Genomic DNA, 21,175 nt, shown 5'->3' with positions numbered 1-21,175 from the left:
AATGTAAAGCAGGATGAAAACCTGGTGCGACAGTTTTCAACGCATTGCATTCTCCATCTGCCTAAAGACTTCTCTTCCTTTGCAAGATCTCTTCAGTTAATTTACATGTTCCTGCCCCACCCAGTGGACACCAAACACTTTGCGTTTCCTCACTCCTGGAGTAAGGGCAGCACGATGGCACAGTGTTTAGCACTGGTGCCTCACAGCATCAGGTATCTGGGTTCGATTCCTGGCTTGAGTCACTGTCTGTGCAGAGTCTGCACCTTCTCCCCATGTCTGCGTGGGTTTATTCCAGGTGCTCCAGTTTCCTCCCACACTCTAAAAGAATTGGCTATGTGTATTGTCCATGCTAAATTCTCCCTCCGTGTACCCGAACAGGTGCTGGAGTGTGGCGACTAGGTGAATTTCACAGTAACTCCACTGCAGTGTTAATGTTGACTCACCTGATGAAGGAGCAATGCTTCAAAAGCTCGTGCTACCATATAAAACTGTTGGACTTTAACCTAGTGTTGTGGGACTGCTTACACTGTTAATGTAGGCCTACTTGTGGCACTAATTAATAAACTTTCAAACTCTGTTGAATGAACTAAATTCTGTGTCCCAGATGTGTAAACTGAGCTGAATTATTACCAGTTTGGCTATACTTACTCCCATCCATTTGAAATGCCAACTTTTCAATAATTCAGTGGACCTGAACACAACAATCAGCAAGATTGAACGTTGAATAGAGAATGCATTTAATTGAAGCTACACCGACAAGATCAATGCCTTTTAATTAAACTAATGGCTGTATTATTGTAATGACTTTAATCAAGCCATTGAAGTTGGTCTGTTGGAATACGAACTCCCTTAAGGGGCCAATTGATGGGCCAATCAGGGAACACTTTACTTTTGTATATAATCAGGAGTGTCAGTTCCTCTGGCACTCCCAAAGGTATCCTGCTGACTACCAGGACTCTGGGTACTGCTATTGGAATTGTAAATAAACACATTCTGGTGAAGGGGCTTCTATCTTGGTGAACTTATTATATTTCAATGTAGTAAGCATTTAGGAAGCTTAGGCAATCAACTTGGGCTTTTTTAAATGTTGATTTAATTTACACACCACCTGAGGTACAATAAAGTTGTGTTGTAAAAGTGCTCATGAAATTAAGTGCAGAATATTGGAATGTTGAACCGGACTCTCCACATTGTCTTACACAAAGGCTGTTTTGAATTAGTCAGTCAAATTCAGTGCAGTGGGACAAAAGTTAAATATTGCAGATGCTGGAATCTGAAACAAGAGCAAGGAAAAACTCAGCAAGCCTGGCAGCATTGGTAGAGGGAGAAAATATAATTGGCATTTCAAATCCATAAAGCTCTTCTTCATGGCTCCAGGGTGGGATTCTCAGGGTCCGTTTTATGTGGGCACAAGTCCTGCTACAATGGCTAAAACTCGCAAGAGGGTCATAACGGGGTTTTATAGAAACCCTTCAGTGCAGAAGGAGGCCATTCAGCCCATCGAGTCTGCACCGACACCAACCCCGCCCTATACCCATAATCCCACCTATTTATCCCTCTAGACTACGCATTCTGGGACACTTAGGGGCAATTTTAGCATGGCCAATGCACCTAACCCGCACATCTTTGGACTGTGGGAGGAAACCGAAGCATCAGGAGGAAACGTTTGCAGACACAGAGAGAACCTGCAGACTCTGCACAAACAGTGACCCAAACTGGGGATTGAGCCCAGGTCCCTGACGTTGTGAGGCAGCGGTGCTAACCCCTGTGCCACCGTGCTGCCCATAAAGATGACTGGCTAGTATCGAGGTTGAACCTGCGACCTTGGCATTATCAGCACGATCAGGCGATGGATAAATCTGCAAAAGAGGAAAATGAGTTCTTTATGTGATCTTGGGCAGGTTTTTTCAGCCACGCTCACTCCAAAACTGGACAATCCTGCCTGAGATCAGTGGACCATTCCCCACCCCCCCAATTGCTACAAGGGAGGACAGAACTGGAAAGTCTCCCTCTGCCCCCAAACTGTCAAATGTTTAACTAAATTGATTGCAAAGTGATTTTTTTTTTCTGGTTAATCATCATATCTCTCTAACCTTCATAGGAGGATAATTGCACCAATGATTACCCAGTATAAAAAGCTGTGGTCCAATTTCTGGGGTGCGTTAACTCCAGATGGTTACTATGCACGCTCCGAGGATTATGTTGATATTGTCGAAGGAAATCGAGTGTAAGTTTTTTTTTATTGCCGTCCTGTACGAAAAGTTGTTTAAAGTGTAGCTTTAAGTTATCAGTTATTGAATATAGTGACCGATATAACTAAAACATAAGGCTGGACTTCACAAGATGCCACGGCCCCCACCTATCCTGGTTAAAATGTCGGGAGGGTAGGGAGGAGTCTGTCCATGATCCCCAAGGCTGCCCTGCAGATTCTTTGCTTTAAGGTAAGACTTCCACCCTATCTCAGGAGGGAGTCCCACCTTAAGAGAGCTAATGGTTAATTGGATGGCTAACACGTCTCTGGTCCCAGCACCACCAGCTTAGAATGGTGACCAGCACTGGGACTACAGGCATTTTGCCAAGGAGCTGGGGTTTGGGGTCTCACCAAGAATGGCACTGGGGTGGTAGGTAGTTCAAGAGGCTGGAAGAGACCATTCGGCCCATCAAGTCTGTACCGAGTCTCTGACAGTGTGTTTATTCAGCCTCCTGACCTTCATCTTTCCATATCCCTGGAATTCCTCACATTTCCCGTAGCTAATCCAACCAACCCACACATCTTGGGACATTAAAAGGCAATTTAGCATGGCCAATCCAATTAACCTGCACATCTTTAGATTGTGGGAGGAAGCCAGAGCACCCGAAGGAGACTTGTGCAGAAGGCGAGGAGAGTGTGCAAGCTCCACACAGTCAGTCACCCAAGGCCGGAGTTGAATGTGGAGCCATGAGATAGCCATGCTAACCACTGTACCACCGTGCCGCCTTTGTGTTCCGCCCCTCGTCCGCCGCCAGCTGCATGCGCTAGGCTTCCCGCGTGACCTGCCTCACGCACCTCTCCTCTGCCACGGGTGAAATATTGGCAGCAGCAAATGAGACCCTTAAGTGACCAATAATTTATCAATGGTCTAAAGGTAAGTTCTCCACTTACCGCACCCCCACCCCCACCCCCATGATATTTCTAGACAGGTTGGGAGAGGGTGGGTAAATGGCAGGATGGCCACCTGCCAGATTTTACTGGTCCTGCTGCATCTTCATATCGATCGGCGAGAGGAACGTAACATCTGGCTCAAATTTGGAGGAGTGACTTTAGGAAGTTGCTCAGAAGCATCACCTAGTGGTCAGACCTCTAAACTACATTGTGACGTTTGACATTGCAAAAATGAGAGGAGATGTTACCATAACACTTCAGAACAGAAAATGTTGGCACGAACACGTGAATTGCCCAGATGTTCAAATGGAATGCAGAAATATTATTTGAAAGATTAATACAAGTGAAATTGTTGTGTGTCCTATTGCCCAGTCTGCTCACCTCCTATGCTGCCTATAGTTGTCCATCCTTGGTGGCTGTTACTTGGCCCTGGTACTATTTTCCAATTGTGATAGCAATAGACAGCATGATGTTTTGCCACAAAGAGTATCACCCTTCCTGTTCTCATCCCCATACAGTTTTCAGCGGGGTTTACTGAATAACCCTCCACTGCAATAACCTTGAACCTTCTTTTCTCTCTACCTCCCTTTTGAAATATTGGGGTTATACTAACTACCCTCCAACCTGTAGGAACTCTTTCAGAGTTTATAGAATCTTAGAAGATGACCCCCACTGCATCCACTATATCTATGTCCTCAGTACTATGGATGTAAGATCAACCCACAACATGGCTGATAGATTGAATCAAAGCAGGATTTACTCAGTTAATGGTACGTTGTTGGGGATAGTTACAGAACAAAGAGATCTAGGAGTACAGGTTCATACCTCCTTGGAAGTTGAATCACAAGTAGACAAGGTGGTGAAGAAGACATTTGGTATTAAAGCAAATTACTGCAGATGCTGGAATCTGAAACCAAAAGAGAAAACGCTGGAAAATCTCAGCAGGTCTAGCAGCATCTGGAGAGAAAAGAGCTGACATTTCAAGTCCAGATTACCCTTTGTCAAAGCTTTGTCAAAGACATTCGGCATGCTTGGTTTCATTGGTCAGAACATTAAATACAGGAGTTGGGATGTCCTGTTGAAGTTGTAGAAGACATTGGTAAGGCCACACTTGAATACTCTGTACAGTACTGGCCATACTATTATAGAAAGAATATTATGAAACTAGAAAGAGTGCAGAAAAGATTTACTAGGATTCTGCCAGGGCTTGATTGTTTGAGTTATAAGAAGAGGCTGGTTAGACTGGGACCTTTTTCACTGGAGTGTTGGAGGCTCAGGGGTGATTTTTTGGGGTCTAGAAAATAATTAAGGACATAGATAAGGCAGATAGTCAACATCTTTTCCCAAAGGTACAGGAGTCTAAAATTAGAGGGCAGAGGTTTAAGGTGAGAGGGGAAAGACACAAAAGGGTCCAGAGGAGCAGTTTTTTTCACAGAGTGTCTGGAACGAGCTGCCAGAGGTAGGAGTAGAGTTGGATACAATTTTGTCTTTTAAAAAGCATTTAGACAGTTACATGGGTAAGATGGGTATAGCGGGATATGGGCCAAATGCAGGCAATTGGAACTAGCTTAATGGTTAAAAAAGGGGGCAGCATGTACAAGTTGGGCTGAAGGGCCTGTTTCCAAGCTGTGACTCTATGACTCTATGATGTATTGAATGATGGAGTGGGCTCGAGGGGTTGAATTGCCTATTCTTGCTCCTAATTCCTATGTTCCTACAGCTTTCAAGTCAGGTAATACATTTTAAGATAATACTTGCCTTTTGTCCAAATATCGCATGATTTAAAAACTGTTTCCCCTTTTATATTGCAATAGTAATCTCATTATCATGTAGTGCAAATTAAAATTTCTACCCTAAAAGCAAAATACTGCAAATGCTGGAAGACTGAAATAAAGCCAGAAAATGCTGAAATACTCGCCAAAACATTGGAGGGAAAAAGTTAACATCTCAGGTCAATGACCTTCTGTGAGAACTGGAAAAGGTTAGAGATTTAGCAGGTTTTAAACACAGGGGTGGGGGAGAACCAACAGGAAGACTCATGATAGGCTGGAAACTGGGAAGGAGTAAAGGGCTGATGGGGAATGTCAAAAGGAGATGGTAACTGGACAAGTCAAGAAACAAGCGAGTCTCAGGAGAGGGATACATGGCAAAAGCAGTATCATCATCAACAGTTGTCACCTGAAACAGGAATAACTCAGAAGAATTGGAGCAGAGATTATGAGCTGAAATTGTCCAAGTGTTTAAAATGCCCAATTGTGAGATGGGGTGCTGCTCCTCAAGCTTCCATTCTGACGAACAGCACCACATCTTTTACTTAGACATTGTAAAACCTTCCAGTTGCAAAACTGATTTGCACAATTTCAGATCATAACCTGTGCCCTCATTATTTTCCCCTCATTATTGGGTTTCTTTAAAAATGTTTTTGGATGGTAGATGATGATTCTACTTTTCCATTCACAGCTAACTGGCATCCATCTCTTGTTTCTTGATTGATTATGCCATTACCGTCTCCTTTTGCCTTTCCCCATCATCGCTTTTGCTATTCAAACTCTTCTAGCTTCCAGCCTATCACAGATTTTCCCTTCTGTTCTTTCCCCCTCAGCCTTTTCCCTGCTTCTGTACTTGTTTAAAACTTGGTTCATCTCTAACTTCCTTGTCAAACCGAAATGATGATTCTGTTTCTCTCTCCACAGATGCTACCTGATCTGCTGATTAATAATTTTAACCTTGTATTTTTTAAAAAAGTTAGAATCATAGAATCTCTACAGTGCAGAAAGAGGCCATTCAGCCCATCAAGTCTGCACTGACAACAATCCCACCCAGGCGCTATCCTCACGTATTTACCCTGCTAATCCCCCTGACACTTAGGGCCAATCTATCATGGCCAATCCACCTAACCCCACTCTTTGGAGTTGTATCACTTAACATTGACATACAAACAAGTAAAAAGTAAGGGCCAGAACTTTACCATCCCACCGTCCACAGGAATCAGAGTGGGTGAGGGGAGGACCGCAGAATGGTCTGTTGACCTCGGGCAGAATTTTATATTTCGGGACAAGCAAGGCTGTAAAATCCAATCCCCACCGATGAATCGGAGTGGGCAAGGGTCCGACAACAGAAATCACCATTGACCTCGGGTGGGAATTCCTCTCTGGCCCCAGTGAGGCCATAAAATCATGTCCAATGTGTCTGAGCTTCTGACACAACAATAGACTTGTATAGTATAAGTGCTACAAGTTGTTTTGGAACAGGACCTATGACCATCGGGGAGCACCATTCTTAATGCAAGACAGTTGATATGAAATGTGCCACTGGAGTATCTATTTTTCTGATCAGGATGTATGGAACTCTGTTGACTGGAACATTTTGACTGAATGGCTTTCTGTGTTTAGGACTATCTCTAAACGCCGTGCGAATTGTTTTGTTGCATGCCATGTTTGACCTGAAGACATTTATTTAGAAATGGTGGTGATTTTCACATTCTTTGTGTAGAGGTATATGGAATGTTCCCTACATAGCGCACGTGTACCTTATCAAAGGAGCCTCCTTGAGAACCGACCTAAAAGAGAAAAACTATTTTAAGCAGGACGCAATGGATCCTGACATGTCACTTTGCAGAAATCTCAGGGAAAAGGTAAGGGATCAGCTACATTCTATTTGGGCAATAATCTCTTTATTTTTAATTCTGGGAAGACTTTTGTACAAGAATCAATCTCAAATAAGGGGTTTAGGCAAGTGTGGCAATATGCTGAAGAATTAGCAAATGAAATATTCCATACAATATCAATTATAAGATCAGGCTGAAATAAATTCACTAAATTAGTAATTTAACTACACTCACAATGTGCTACAACAATTTCAATGGATTACCAGTTGTAGCAATGCAAGTAATGCATAGAACCCTTTAGGGGAAATCAGCCCTTAGATTAATTGCTTTGAATGAGTCTCTTAATGCATGTTTCAGTGAGATGGGGTCACTGTTTTAATGTACCATTTCACAAATGCACGTGATATAAATGTAGTATGGAAAAATACTCTTTCAATTCTTAGTTGAATATTATGAAGCAGTATTGGGGAAAACTATTGGATAATTTACTGTAAAATATTGTAAATGATTTTTGTTGCAATATTATTTCTACATTTCTCAAAAAGGTAAAAAAAAATTATTTCTTATAAAAACTTGCCAACTTTTCTGTTTATTTGAGTTAGCCAATGGGGACTTCTCACAGCTGTGGATGGGGAATGACTTCAAATTAAATAATATTGAAGAGATTTGTAGATTGTTGGTCTGTAAGTTTACATTGGCGAGCATGTTCATTAGTTCAAGCCATATCCTGTTCCATTCCATCTGGACCCTGATATGAAGACGGGAAGGATGATGTAATATCAAATTCCAAAGAAGAAAAGCAAAAGGAACTGCCTCACGTGCTCAGAGTCCTGGGACTCCTGTAAGAAACTTATCAAAGTTCTGCGTAGGCTTCATTCTTTTTTTGTTGTTGCTGTTTCTTACGTTTATCTACTGTTAACAAAGCAATACTGTGAGCTTTTCATTTTTCACTGTGTTTATATGACAATTGCTTAAATTGGAAAAGAGATGAGCAGATTTCACCATTTTCGTTGATGAGCAAATAGGTGGGAGGAAAGCCTACTGACCTCAAATCAAGAGAGTTGGCAAGTACTGTATTAGCATTGATGTGGCACTGACTGTATATGCACATGCTGTTCCCTATCAGGCACGATATTCCTGTTTCTGTTTAAGATGTAACTGTTATCTCTTTGACAATTCGTCTATCTTTTTTCGGTTTTGACCCCACGATTGGAAGCGATTTGTTTTGTTCTGTGCATCTGCGTGCACCGTATTCCTGTGCCAATTGGATTACGTGGCTGGTGTTGGACTGCACTGCCTTGACTAACCCTTCTCTGCATGTATTGACCCTAACCCTATTCCTGCATTACTAACTGGCCCCGTTGATGTTGCAACGATCAACTGAAAGGGCTGCGCCGTGTATTTTCTTTTTTTTGTTTCAATGTTGAATGAGCAGGTTGTTGTCTGCCACTTGTTTTCCGTAGCTTTTGTCATGCAACTGCCTGTTGATGTTAGCCAGGCAAGCTTTGTCAGCAACACGTGACTTAAGCTGGCCTTGTAAATCTCTGGTGTTTTCTCTTGTCTCTCTCCTCCGAAAATGTATTCCAGACATTTTATTTTAAACAAAATAATGAATCTTACCCAGTGCTTCTCCTTTATTTTAGAAAATAGAAAAGGAAAAAGGCTCCCCTACTCCGGAAAGTTGCCATATGTTCAAGCCCCCAAAGGTTTATGTTTGTTTCCTACATTTAAAAAGAGAAACTCTTGTAATGTTGCTTTATCCAACGAGATCTTTCCAGCTGGATGAAGTCTTTGTTTAAATCCTGCACTTGTGTGAGTGCTGTACTTGTGTGAACGTATCTTTTCTGTTGTCCATTGTCAGTTGTGCAGTGTGATAATTGCCCCATTATTACTTTGATAATTGGTTGGACGAGCGCAGAAGGCAAAAAAAAAGTCATTTGAATTTGAAGACTGTCTTACAAATTTTCCTCAAAAATTACAGTTTAATAGGAGTCACGCTTCTTTTGAAGAGGGCAAATGGCTTTTTGATTTTACTGTGCTTTGCTCTGTTTTGTTAAGTGAATGATTAGAATAGCCACGTTGTCTGTGTTTGTGCGCAGTGAATAGAATGCACATCGGAGAACCTTGGAATCTGACCAAATCGCGAGTAGGGGTGACCTTGATACGCCGTGGGGCATGCTGGTACAATGCTCTACTCTGCGTGATTCAAAGTTGGAGTTGCATAGCAGGCGGTATTGAGATTGTATCTAACCCACAAGCGAGAAATAATTTTTTCAGACCTTCCTGCTGTGTGCTGTTAGCAAGGCAGCATTTATTGCCATCCATAGCTACCTTTGAAAATCTGGTGGAGAGCCACCTTCTTGAGCCACGTTGAACATGTTCCCACCAATTGGTTAGGTTGGACTTCCAGAGTTTTGATCTAGCAATAGTGAAGGAATGACGATAAATGTCCAAATCAGGATAGTGTGTGATTTGAAGGAGAATTTGGAGTTGGTGATTAGATAAGGAATATCAAAAATAGGAGCAAGAGTTGACCCATCATTGATTGTGATTAAGGCTGATTTTTGGCTTCACCCCACTTCCTGCCCACTCCCCATGTTCCTCAATTTCCTGACAGGCCAAAAATCTATTTATCTCAGCCCTAAATGCACTTAATGATGGAGCATCCCCAACCCTCTCAGATCTTTCCATGTGGCTACTGCCTTTGTCCTTCTAGATGGTAACGGTCGCAAGCTTGGGAGGTGTTATTTGGTGTGCGTTTACTGTGGATCCTATAGATCGTACACACAAGAGTCAGAGTTGGAGATAGGAGATGGCCTTGTCAATAAATCCAACTGCTTTGTCCTGAAGGGTGTCAAGCCTCTTGAATATTCTTGCAGTGAGAATAAAGAGCAGAACATTCTGGAATGCTGTAACTTAATCCCATCGGTGAAGAAAACTCTGTGTATATGCTGTGTGGGATGCTGGGATACAGTGGATCGGTAACGAATTCTTGGGCAGCGTGATTTAGCTTCAAGTGTGGAAAACTTTGAAACACTCGAGGAGCTCCAGGATCCCAAGCTGTTCTGTCATTCAAGAAGATCTTGTGAGTGTGCCATGACAAGCCCTGGGACGTTACGCTCATCATGCAAGTGAGCTGGAGTTTAGAACTACACGGAGAACACTTGAGTATTATGTCTTATTAAATAAACAGGGGAAGATTTGACTACTTTAAAACTGAACAGTAGGTGGATACAGGACATAGAAGAACAAATAAAAATACTCCTCGTTATTTTGCTTTCGAAAAGGGCTTCAGGCCCAGGGTCGGAAAACTTCAGATAAATAATTGGGCTTATTCCGCAAGTTAGGAAGACCAAAATTCCACCGTGAACTGTCTTACACCCTGGGCATGATTTCCTGCTCTGACACTGTGGATATCATCGCGGGTGGGACTGGAAAACTTGGAGAGCTGTTGGCTTTTAACAGTTCTCCAAATTTGCCCATCATGCCCAGAACAATGTCTGTCTAGAGTCAACCCCCCCCCCCCCCCCCCCCCAAGTCTGTTGGATATATATTGAGCATTGCTTCACCACCTCAATTACGGCATTGTCTGGCAGCTGGATTTCAACCACTTTTACAATGTAAACGTACGCAGAATGTAAAACACGCTGGCCAACCTTGCTTCACGGAGATCAGGTGACCATTTTTAAAGGGCGTCCCGATCACAGAGTACATTCCCTCCACCCCCGTCTCCCACAGCAGACAAGGGGAGCACCCCAACCCTTCCTGTAGAGGGGGAACCACACCCTCACCAGTAAATGTTTAGGTCACATTCCTCCCACCCCCTTTTCCGACACCACCCAGGCATGCGGGTGACCTGACCCGAACACACCCGCCTCTCCCCCCTGACCAATTGGAAGGCTGATCCCCAACCCAACAAGAGAGAAAAGGGCAACAGCCCCCACCCTTCCCTTTAACCTCTCACTCAGGCCCACCTTCTTTCAGATCCCTTGGCAGTCTCAAGCTTGCAGTGCCCTCAGACCCCCTGGCATGACAATCTGTGGTCACTGCCAGGGTGTCACTGCCACAAGGGGAAGTGGTACCAGCCTCTTCTATAGCTGAAAGCTACCTCCAGTGCAGGAATGCTGTGGTTGGTTAAAGAAGTCTCATCATGGGGGAAAAAAAGCCAAGATCTTCAGATCAAAGAACAAGCCTGTTTATAAACAACTCAGTTAAGAATAAGAATGTTTACAAACACAGCAGTTAAAAAAGAGAAAGTGAAAGCTTGTGTCTGCTGTTTAATATAGCCTGGACCTGTAAAAGCAAGCATATTTATAAACACTGCAGTTCAAAAAGAGGAAGTATTTGAATAGAAGTCTTGTCAGTGGGAGCAAGGTTCATTTATCACAGTTTTCCCATTGTAGATGGTATTTTGTCTGCAGTATATATAATAAGGAAACTAGTATAGCATACTGTGATTTATTAAGCCTGAATTGGAAACAGGCATGATAGCAGAATCCTAGTACATCAATACTGTTGTTTCTTTCTAGTTATTCAGTGTTCAAATAGATTCTCAAATTTAGAGGGTTGTTGGGGGTTTGCAGAAAGCTTTTCTCACACCAGGAAAGGAATTATATTACATGGTTAAAAGACAACCAAGTTATGAGGTCCTTCATCCACTTCTTAAAGAGTTGGTTGAAGAGTTGGAAGCGCTATTCAAAGTATACCATTCATAGAGAAGGAAAGAAGAAGGTGCAGAATATCATATTACAGTTATAGATAGGGTGTAGAGAAGAATCAATTTAATACAAGGTAGATCCATTCAAAAGTCTGATGGCAACTTCTGCTGCATTTCACATTTTGTATCACATCAGAGCAGAATGATGAAGATTTCTATTCAAAAGTATTTGCAGATGCTGGTAATCCTACCAAATTTTCCCCCCATCCCCCATGTTCCCTGCTGCTGCTATTTAGATGCCCTCTTAATCATTAGTTTTGAACCTCCATCCCATAACATAGAATCAAAAATTGGTTCATTTATATACTACCTGTTCACTGCACGGCATTAATAAATTTGTTCCATTATCAAATGACATAATGTACACATTAAACCAGTAGGAGGACAAGGGCATATTCTCTCCCATTTGCAATATGTTGATGGTGTGGTACTGGACCTGGTCCTCCCTATGGCAAGCATGTTGCCTTTGGGAGTAAAGTCACTTGACACAATCATAAAACACGGTGGCAAGTGATTAGCTGCCTCACAGCGCCAGGGACCCGGGTTCAATTCTGGCCTCGGGTCACTGTCTGTATGGAGTTTGCACATTCTCCCTGTGTCGGCGTAGGTTTCCTCCGGGTGCTCCAGTATCCTTCCACTATCTAAAGATGTGCAGGTTAGGTGGATTGACCATGCTAAATTGACCATACTGTCAGGGGAATTAGCAACGTAATTGTGTGGGGTTACGGGGATGGGACCTGGGTGGGATTGTGGTTGGTACAGACTTGATGGGCCAAATGGCCTCCTTCTTTACTGTGGGGATTCTGTTATTCTGTGAAGCTGTGCTTTAAATGGGTCGGATATTTGAACTAATGTTAATGTAGCATTAACATGCTTCCCCTTTAATAGATTCATTTTTCTAATCGAGGATGCAAGGATTCTGCCGAACCTTGCATCATGTCAAAAAAAAAGTGCAACAGGGAGAGATACAAAGGGTCCAGAGGGGCAATTTTTTCACTTGTAGGGTGGCGAGTGTCTGGAACGAGCTGCCAGAGGCAGTAGTGGAGGCGGGTACAATTTTGTCTTTTGAAAAGAACTTAGACAATTACATGGGTAAGATGGGTACAGAGGGAGATGGCCAAATGTGGGCAATCGGGACTAGCTTAGTGGTCAAATCTTGGCAGCACGGACAAATTGGGCCGAAGGGCCTGTTTCCATGCTGTAAACCTTGATGAGATGGGAAATGTTTTCATCATCTATGACGTTCTGGGTTCACTGCACTCGCCAGCCTGTGATTTCGCCCCACCCCAAAACCTTTGCTGTCTGTTTTAATGGACATAAAACCAAAGAAAGAAAAGCCAGGTCAATGAAGATGATCGGTTATAAATCTGTCCAATGTGACCACTTGTGAAAAGATGACTTTGGTCTTACTAAAGAACATCCTGTGTAATTTCACCAATGGCACTGTTTTTTTAAATATGAAATCAGGTTTTTTTTTATTTATTGAGAAATTAAGTCAATTCTTTTAAATTCTTACATTTCAAGAATGCAGTAGGTTTGAGACCCCGTTATATTCATCCGGTCAGAGTCATGCCACCTAAAGTATTCTTCTAGTCAGTGGGTAAGGCTCTGAGCAATAAACGGCACCTTTTGTCGGCTTATCAATGGATAGATCTCCATCAGTTCGAGGGATCTGTTCCATGGATACTTTCCCAGTCGAAACAGGCAGGTTTTTAACAAGTCACATCTGAAATCTAACCTTGCACCCCTTGCTACAAAGATGGACGCAGAGGTTGCTGTATTTTGTTACCCAGATAAGCTAAAGCTCTGTTAAATGTATACACTGAAATTGCATTGTATCAGGATGTGCAAGGATGCTCAGTGCTTTTGGACTTGATCCATATGTCTTGCTTTTTGTAAAGATGCAAAATATTTTGATGAACTATCTATCTGGGTTGAAATTGTTTTAAGCTAATGTATGGGTATTTATGTTATGTTTGCGTTAGTTTATATTCTGATCTGTCATTTTGTAGCAAAGAGATAATTCAAAAGATCAAAACCTGGCCTTTTTTTTAAAATAATTATAAATATCACTATTCTTCGTCTATTTCCAGAAAGCTGATTGTGATGTCCAATTATGGCTTACATGTTTTAATTATTTAAAACAGGTTGAATAGTATTGTCTATTTCCAGGTAGAATGAAGCAGGAATTTGATGCTTTAAGGCAACATCTCTGAGATCAGGTTCCCTTGAAAATAACATCGCTATTCGATGCTCAGAGTCTGTTGCACAAAGGATTATCTCCTATGCATGAAATGATATTTGAAGAACAAGCACTAACTGGTTAGGCATTCTTAGCCAGCACCATCTTCTGTTTGAAAGTCAGATCAAGCCTCAAATTTAATGGAGTAACGAAATTCCTTACAAAAGGCACTTTGCAGATGCATTTGACAGGCTGACCCTTACCTGCATTCATCCCTTCTGGAATTGGCTCGTACTACAACCTTAGGGAGATGCTGTGGGGGGAAGTGGGGCGGTGGGTGGGGGTGGTGGTGGGGAGTGGTCAGGAGTGTGACTGCAATCTCTTGCAAGAATTCTCTTGATCAAATTTGCACAATTATTGAGCACTCTGGAGATCGAGAGAAGTCTTTCATTTTTCTCTGTAATTCTATAGTGTCTGTCTGCCGCGTAACCTTTCACACAAGTCGTCACGTTAACACCGACCTTTAATTGTCGGAACACAGACACTCATTCAAGAAACGTGTAGAACATTTCAGCTTTTTTTTGACTGTTCCAGTTTTCATTTTTCTTTTGCAATCATCGTCACTTTGAAGTAGTAATTTTTAAAATTTTGATACATAGGGCATTTTCATGTACATTAGCAACCAGCATGAATTTGGACGGCTTCTTCCAACAGAAAATTACAATGCCTCACACGTGCACGCTGACCTATGGGAAATCTTTGACAACCCACTGGTGAGTATTTTAAAATTGTTAATGAAGTTCTGAATCTGATGCGTGCGTTTTGAAGTCCGATTTTCTAAAAAAAAATTATATTCTTATTCCAAACATTAACAAATTATCCACACTTAACTTGCTTCAGGTAATCGATTATGTTCTGTTGCAAAGTTTTCATTTATTCAATGATTTGAGAAAATACATTCATCACAATGCATTATTTAACATGTACAACCTGTAACATGAGTGTGTTGCGCAGATGATGACCTGTACTTGTAAATTAGTAATGAGGCAGTGAGTAAACTTGACACCTTCAGAAATAACCACACGGCATTCAGAACAACACTCTAACGATTTAAACCTAAAGTTACATAAATGCCTTGTAACACCTGATTTAACCAATAATGCTAACACATGACTGTTTAACGTAAGTGGTTATTTTGATAATTAGTGCTGATTATGGTGCCTGTAAACCTTGCTGCGACTGCACAGTCTTCCAGTATGCTCGATAAGACCATAGTAATTGGGAGCATAATTAGGCCATTCGGCCCATCGAATCTGCTCCTCTATTCATCATGGCTGATATGTTTCTCAACCCCATTCTCCCGCCTTTTCCCCGTAACTTTTGATCCCCTTACCAATCAAAAAGCTATCTATGTCTGTCTGTCTTAAATACTTCAATGGACTTCAGTGACCCGGCCTCTACAGCCTTACATGGCAATGAATTCCACAGATTCACCATCCTCTGGCTGAAGAATTTCCTCCTCATCTCAATTCTAAGTCTTTGTCCCTTAACTCTGAGGTTGTGCCCTCAAGATCCTAGTCTCTCCTACTAATAGAGACATCTTCTCCACGTCCAGGCCTTTCAGTATTCTGTACATATCAATCTGATTGCCACCACGTCCTTCTAAACTCCACCGAGTACTGCGACAATCCGCTTGTGGTCATCATTAGTTAATTCGATTAGTTTTTTTCTATTGAATTCAAATTTCACCATTCTCTGTGATGGGATTTGAAACCCAGTCCCTGGAGCATTACTCGGGCCTCTGGATTAGTCCAGTGACGGTCTAAAGAATTCAGAATTGTTACTGGACTATAGATTTTACTTGCACTTTCCTGTTGTAGAAATGAGGTGGTGCTGGCTTGGGACTATTCACACATCTTTAACCAGTAATTATCCCTCTCTCCATACACACTATTTGTACCTGTAAAGACTTGATTACCTGTAAAGAATCACAGCCCAATCATTCTCAACATTCCCACCTGTAATTATCTTGTAATTGTGTCTTTGTCTATATATTGCTGTGTTTGTGAAACTGCCTCCACTCACCTGATGAAGGAGCAGTGCTCCGAAAGCCCGTGATTCCAAATAAACCTCTTGGAATTTAACCTGGTTTTGTGAGACTTCTTATTGTAGAAATGATCAATGATATGGATGTTTTGTCATTTGCTATAATTTTCAAGGCTGTTCATCCACTGTGTAATGTGTAACAGATCAACCAGTTGTTGGATATATTTATTTTATGTTTTGGCACACTGGCGTAGATTAAGATATAGGATGCACACCTCACTTAGATTGAGAAAAGTCATAAACGTCATTCTGAAAAACCTTGCACATTGCCAGGATATATAGGATAGAAACATTAAGCATTTAAAGACCAAGGTTTCATACTCGAAAAGAAAATGTTTATTTCACGGATAGCTCAACACTCTTCTCGATCTTTTTATCAACTATGGAGCTGACTAAAATGCATTTCCTTTACAGTAATCTGTTGGTATTTATGATGAAGTGTGAGACATGTTTTATGATTCACTGGGCTTTTTGTTGACTGTTGTATATTTTATGTACTGCATTACATGCTGCATTTTTGCCAACCGGCAATGAATGAAAGGAATAATAAAATGGACGCGTGCATCATTTTCACAGGCAGGTGAAAGCCAATGGGTAAAGGAATTTTTTGTAATTACATTCCTGATGAAATAGAGTCTGGTAATTTTCTCTCTTAAGAGGAGAAAATAGTTTTAACGTATTCATCATGCAAGGGAGACAGACTTGGGGCAGTTGACAAAATGAGATGAGGATTTCTTTTATGTAACATGTGATCTGGGTTGTATTGCCTGAAAGGGTTGTGGAAATAGATTGGTTGTAATGTTTAAAAGAAAGTTGGATAAGTATATAATGGTTGGGTGGGGAATTGCAGGACTAAGGAAAAAGGGCAAGAGAGCAGGACTAATTCGACAACTTATTCTGAGCCAGCATAACAATGATGGAGTGAACACCAGCCTCCTATGCTGTAAGGGCTGCACAGGTAGCACAATGGTTCGCACTGCTGCCTCACTTCGCCAGGGACCCGGGTTCGATTCACGGCTTGGGTCATTGTCCATGCAAAGTCTGCATGTTCTCCCTGTATCTGCGTGGGTTTCCTCCGGGTGCTCTGGTTTCGCCCCGCAGCTTGAAAGACGTGCTGGTTAGGTGTATTGGCCATGCTAAATTCTCCCTCAGTGTACCGGAACAGGCGCCAGAGTGTGGTGACGAGGGGATTTTCTCTGTAACTTCATTGCAGTGTTAGTGTAAGCCTACTTGTGATACTAATAAACAAAATAAATAAGCTTCTGTGATTACAAAGCTACCGAAAGACTATTAAAAGACATTAATGAGGGAGATACTGAAAGTTGAGGTCTCCACCCTGATTTTTAAATCATAGAATTCCTACAATGTAAAAGGAGGCCATTTGGCCCATCGAGTCTGCACCCAACAACAATCCCACCCAGGCCCTATCCCCGTAGCTCCACATATTTACTCTGACACCAAGAGGCAATTTACCTAATCAACCTAACCTGCACATTTTTGGCATGTGTGAGGAAACTGGAGCACCCAGAGGAAACCCGTGCAGACATGGGGAGAATGTGCAAACTCTACACAGTCACCCAAAGTCGATATTCAACCAGGGTCACTGCTGCTATGAGGCAGCAGTGTTAACTACTGTGCCACTGCGCCACCCTCCTCTCAATATAGTATTATATCCTAAACATACATATGTAATTCTATTGATTAGAGTTATATTAGTCTTTTTTATGCTTACAGCAGAAATGTTTGATCCTAATAAGGAGAATAGGAGACATCTGAGCTCAGAACCAGAGTTTCCTTTCAAAATAAATGAAAGGAAAGAAAATCTTGCATTTTGCATACTGTAAAAATTGCCGAATGGTGAGGCTTCCCATTCTGTCAGGAATCACACCTATGAACAGTTGAAATGCCCTGAATTTTATTGAAATGTTATTTTTAAGGCAAATTGTTCCGAAGGTCAAGTTGAAGTTCATGACTTCCGGCTGAATATTCCAGCTCTTCCCATGGCTGGAACTTCTGGTCCTGCCGCAGATGACCCCCAGTCCCCCAAGAGTGTTCCCCAGCAGTGTAACCATCGAGCAGCGCAAATGGACATTAGTTTCGGTGAGACCGAAGGAAAGGTGAGCCACCTCTGCCAGCAGAAAACCCCCTCTGAGAGGGGGCAGTCGGCACATCCCGGCCTTGACCTTTATTTCAGACCAATGCCTATTAAATAAAGCTCGCGGCAGAGACGAAACTTCATATTTGTAGGTGCTTTCTCAGTGCTGAAAAATATTGCTGCATGGGAATAAAAACAAAGAATAAAAAGTACAGCACGGGAACAGGCCCTTTGGCCCTCAGGCCCATGCCATTCCTGATGCCCCAACAAAACTTGAAAGAAACATCTGCCTTTATTCAGACTGTATTCCTCGATTCCCTCCCTATTCAAGTAGCCATCCGGATGTGCCTGCTTCCGTCACCACCTCTGGCACAGCATTCCAGGCACCCACCACTCTCTGCGTGAGAAACTTCCATCGCACATCTCCCTTACACATTCCCTCCTCACCTTGAACCTGTGCTCCCTTGTAATTATAATGTGGAGATGCTGGCATTGGACTGGGGTGGGCACAGTAAGATGTCTCACAACACCAGGTTAGTGTCCAACAGGTTTATTTGGAATCACAAGCTTTAGGAGCAGCGCTCCGAAAGCTTGTGATTCCAGATAAACCTGTTGGATGTTCACCTGGTCTTATGAGACTCCTCACTGTGTCCCTTGTAGTTGACACTTACAAGATGTAATAATTAATTTTAAATATGCAAGTTACTTTTAGCAGTTGCAAGGTGGGATTCTAATCTCTCTTTAAACTCAGTAATGATTACAAGTTTGCCCTCACATCCCAGAAAATGTGGTTCTCATAGTTGCAATCAGCTTTTCCTCTTGGATAAAGAAACTTTGTTTAAAAGCTCCCACTGTGTCACCGTGTGAGTTTTGCTTTGTCTTTAATATGCAAGACCACTTCCAGCAAGTTGATGTTTTTTTTGCACATGAAACGTATTCCCCAAAGGATTTTGGTGAGGGGCATTGGGGAGGTGCCTCTAACCATTACTGTCTGAAGCTGCAACTGCAAAAGGCTCACTTCCCACGCACGTACTCACAGTGCCCGTAACACCAAAGCCAGTGATGTCCGAGACAGCTACTGCATCAAAAATAGCACAGATCCAGGAGAAACATTGAGAAGGAAGAAGATCTGCTTGGTTATAAAGCAAGATGTGGAGTCTGAGGACGCAAGATAGAGCCTGATGGACCGCAGCTGGTTATGGCCAGGGCAAGGAGTATCGAGTAGTATTGAGTGCAGGCAAGGGTTTTTTTTAATTTATTCATGGGACACGGACGTCGCATCCCTAGTTGCAGTTGAGAGGTAACCACATTGCTCTGGAGCCACATGTAGGCCAGACCAAATAAAGAAAAATTTTTTACAACAATTGACAACAGTTTCAAGGTCTTCTGTAGACTCTTAATCCCAGATTTTGTTTTGTTGAATTCAAATTCCACAAACTGCCAGGGCGGGATTCAAACCCAGGACCCCAGAACATTAGCTGAGTTTCTGGATTATTAGTCTGGAGATGATACCAGTAGGCTGTCACCTTGGGTTGGGCTAGTGGCAGATTGGATGGCTTCTCCAAGCTACAAGCAGCAAGAAATGGAGGCAGAGCAACCAGGACACACACAGCTGCCCAGAGCCAGAGAGAGCAGCTGCCAATTGTCGGCGTGTGAAGGCATCACAGTGCAAAGACACAAGCCAGTACGGGCACTGGCTGATGAAGGCATACCACCCCATCAGTGGCGGTAGAAACTGCACATACTTGCTGAATGCAATATGAACTGAATGCTTATGCACAAGTGTGTACGTGCACAAATACAGCTGGACAATCAGTGTTAGGAGTTAGTGTATTGAATGGGATTAAACCCCATGTAGCAGCTGCTGAAATCATGTTTTGTTAACATGATTTTTTTTCATTAATCATTACCATTAGGGATTAAGGTGAAAGGGGAGAGATACAAAAGGGTCCAGAGGAGCAATTTTTTCACACAGAGGGATGTGAGTGTCTGGAACAAGCTGCCAGAGGTAGTTGTAGAGGTAGGTACAATTTTGTCTTTTAAAAAGCTTTTAGACAGTTACATGGGTACGGTGGGTTTAGAGGGATATAGGCCAAACGTGGGCGATTAGGATTAGTTTAGTGGTTTAAAAAGGACAGCGTGGGCAAGTAGGGCTGAAGGGCCTGTTTCCATGCTGTAAACCTCTATGACTATGACTCTATGACATGTTAAATGGTGGAGTGGGCTCAATGGGGTGAATTGCCTGCTCTCGCTCCTAATTCCTATGTTGCTACGATGTTCAATTCAGATCACACGTTTAAGACAATACTTGCTTTTCATCCGAATTTAGCACAATTTAAAAACAGTTTCCCCTCTTATGTTACACTAGTAATCTCACTACCACATAGTGCAAATTAAAATTTCTATTCTAAGAGCAAAATACTGCAAATGTTGGAAGTCTGGAATAAACCAGAAAATGCTGAAAAAGTATCGAGGGAAATGGGCCAAATGCAGGCAATTGGGACTAGCTTACTGGTAAAAACTGGACAGCATGGACAAGTTGGGCTGAAGGGCTTGTTTCCACACTGTAAACCTCTATGACTCTATGAGCTGCCAACGTTCCCATATGGTTTCACAGCATCTAATGTGCTGTTATAAATATGCAGAAGTTTTATTTCCACAATGAATTTCATTCAATATTCATTTGTTTGATACAACGGTTAAGTCATGAGCTTCCACTTCATTTTGAGAACAATTTCTTTTCCTTATTTCTCCCTTTATCATTTGTGCTAGTTGTAATTTGCAACAGTCGCCTTTTAGTACAAACAGGCTTGGCTTGATGTGCTGCACTTAATCAGCAGTTGTGGAGTAGCGCAGAGGGAACAGAAATGTCTTCATAACAAAAGGGTGGGAGAGCCAGATGTGAAGCTGTAACGTTAACGTTTGCGGGCTCCACGACCAATTAATTTGCTGTCCTATGGGGCCTTGCTGCGAGAGAAAGGAAACGGGAAAAATTGTGAAGTTAAAAAGTAATTCAAATGAAAGTGCTTGTGTTTCATGCTGCACATTATCTTTTATGCCTTGACACAGCATTTGAATCCTTTGAGGAATATGTTAATGATGCAAAAACATCAGCTTGCATTTATGTAGTTGGGGGTGGTACTGCACATTAAACATAGAACATTACAGCACAGGAACAGGCCCATATCCCTCTATTATTTGCATATTCATGCTTAGCTAAATGCCCCTTAAATGCCCATGTCATATCTGCTTCCACCACCCTCCATGGCAGTGTATTCTAGATACCTACCAGTCTCTGCGTGTAAAAAATTTGCCCCTCACATCTC

At 42.2% G+C, this 21,175-nt stretch overlaps 1 protein-coding gene across 3 annotated transcripts in view; it reads left to right on the top strand.

Moving 5' to 3' along the window:
- plod2 (procollagen-lysine, 2-oxoglutarate 5-dioxygenase 2) overlaps positions 1-21,175 on the top strand; it is a 149,616-nt gene that overhangs the window by 110,013 nt on the left and 18,428 nt on the right. For 2 of the 3 annotated variants that reach the window (XM_080185963.1, XM_080185965.1), the window contains exons 12-15: positions 2,102-2,227; positions 6,635-6,776; positions 8,393-8,455; positions 14,308-14,421. In XM_080185963.1, coding sequence (XP_080042089.1) covers positions 2,102-2,227; positions 6,635-6,776; positions 8,393-8,455; positions 14,308-14,421 — 445 coding nt within the window. The remainder of the gene's footprint in view (positions 1-2,101; positions 2,228-6,634; positions 6,777-8,392; positions 8,456-14,307; positions 14,422-21,175) is intronic. The other variant, XM_080185964.1, reaches the window with a different exon arrangement.

Source organism: Carcharhinus amblyrhynchos, chromosome 3 (assembly GCF_965287045.1).
Source record: "Carcharhinus amblyrhynchos chromosome 3, sCarAmb.v2.hapA, whole genome shotgun sequence".
NCBI lineage: Eukaryota > Metazoa > Chordata > Chondrichthyes > Carcharhiniformes > Carcharhinidae > Carcharhinus > Carcharhinus amblyrhynchos.
This window is presented reverse-complemented; position numbering and strand designations above follow the sequence as displayed.